This window comes from Antrostomus carolinensis, unplaced genomic scaffold (assembly GCF_000700745.2).
Source record: "Antrostomus carolinensis isolate BGI_N321 unplaced genomic scaffold, ASM70074v2 scaffold19755, whole genome shotgun sequence".
Taxonomy (NCBI): domain Eukaryota; kingdom Metazoa; phylum Chordata; class Aves; order Caprimulgiformes; family Caprimulgidae; genus Antrostomus; species Antrostomus carolinensis.
Genome location: NW_010314586.1, coordinates 16,085 through 17,540, shown reverse-complemented (window position 1 = coordinate 17,540; position 1,456 = coordinate 16,085). Strand labels below are relative to the sequence as shown.

The following is a 1,456-nucleotide window of genomic DNA, read 5'->3' as shown; positions in this document are numbered from 1 at the left end:
TACTGGCCACACTGGTGCTGATCCAGGCTCCTTGAAACTCTCTCCATTTTACTGCTGTTTCCCCAGTGCTATTCCAATTCTGATCAACCTTTCTGCCTCACTGCAGCATGATTGAAGCCTGCAAATCTTCTCAGGAAGTGACTCAACTCTCTCAGGAAGGACAGAAAATGCTCGAAAAAATTGAGCAGTCTCCAAAGCCCATAGTTGCTGCCATCAGTGGCTCCTGCCTGGGAGGAGGACTGGAGGTAGGGAACAATTCTGGGTCTGACAAGCAGCAAGTGGGAGCTGATAGCGCTGGTTCTCTCGACGCTGCCTGCAGGATATTACTGAGTGTGAGAAGGATTTGAGACGTGCCACCCATTCAAATGAGTTTGTGACAAGTTAATGCCTGGGTTGTGCTTCAGGGCTCTGCTGTGCTATTTTGTCTGCTTCTCTTGAAAGAGAGTTAATCAAATATGAATCTCTGTGGGCCAGGCTAATATTTAGATGAGTGTCCCAGGGAAAACTGGCTGTTTCCGGCAGGCATTGGATCTGGATAAATACTGCTGGCACAATCCAGCCTGGAAATTGCTGCTTTTCAGATGATCTGAGTCTCGTATCCCAGCAACTTCTGTGCTTTTAAAGGTTGTTGTGAGAGGGCTGAGTGTGAGGAACCTGGCCAGGCTCCACCCCAGCCCCCGTACTCTGCTCCATCTCTTGCCACTTCAGCTGGGTGCAGCATTTCCTTCCTAATCTCCATTAGGGATTTGGTAAACTGAGAGACTGGGGTAATTCCTGGAGCAAAGTTGTTACTAAAACAGAATAATCTTGTGGGAATGGAATCTCTTCACTTGTGTAATAATTTCTCAAGCAGTCACAGCTTTTTACAAGCACTGTGGTGACAGATCTGGACTTGGTGATCCAAACCAAGTATCGTGGCTGATCTGTAAATGGGAACGTGCTCTCAGTGTAGTGAATGAATTTAGCCCTTGATGGTCTGGATGAGATTTAAAAATAGCTTGGCTCAGTTTGGTAGTTTGATGTTCATGTCGTAGCTGCTTGCTGTCATCTGCCCTGTGTGCACTTCTCCTCCTGGAAGAAGCCATCAGTGAGCAGAGAATTAATTTGGGCTGTTAAATTAGGGAATTGGGTAGGGCTGGGAGGAAAGCTGAGGCAGTGTGTAGAAGAGACTTTTGTGGTGGATGCCCAGTTCTTCTGTGGTCTTTCACAAGGAAACCTTTAGCTTTTTCTTCTTTTTTTTTAAGGTTGCCATTGCCTGTCACTACAGAATAGCAACTAAAGACAAGAAGACAATTTTGGGAACACCTGAAGTGTTACTGGGTCTCCTGCCAGGGGCAGGGGGTACTCAGAGGCTGCCAAAGATGGTAAGTAAGAGGAAAAACTTCACTCCATAGCCTCTTCTACTGCATGGCATGTTCCTGTTCTGAAATCCTCTTCCTGCCATTCCAGGTGGGAA

At 46.8% G+C, this 1,456-nt stretch overlaps 1 protein-coding gene across 1 annotated transcript in view; it reads left to right on the top strand.

Moving 5' to 3' along the window:
• Nucleotides 1–106: 106 nt before the first annotated feature.
• The window catches only part of HADHA (hydroxyacyl-CoA dehydrogenase trifunctional multienzyme complex subunit alpha), a gene marked incomplete at both ends in the record, with an annotated part of 16,810 nt that continues 15,460 nt past the window's right edge, over nt 107–1,456 (top strand). The window contains 3 exons of the mRNA XM_010167699.1: nt 107–245; nt 1,245–1,368; nt 1,450–1,456. The exon at nt 1,450–1,456 is cut by the window's right edge and continues 119 nt beyond it. Coding sequence (XP_010166001.1) covers nt 107–245; nt 1,245–1,368; nt 1,450–1,456 — 270 coding nt within the window. The remainder of the gene's footprint in view (nt 246–1,244; nt 1,369–1,449) is intronic.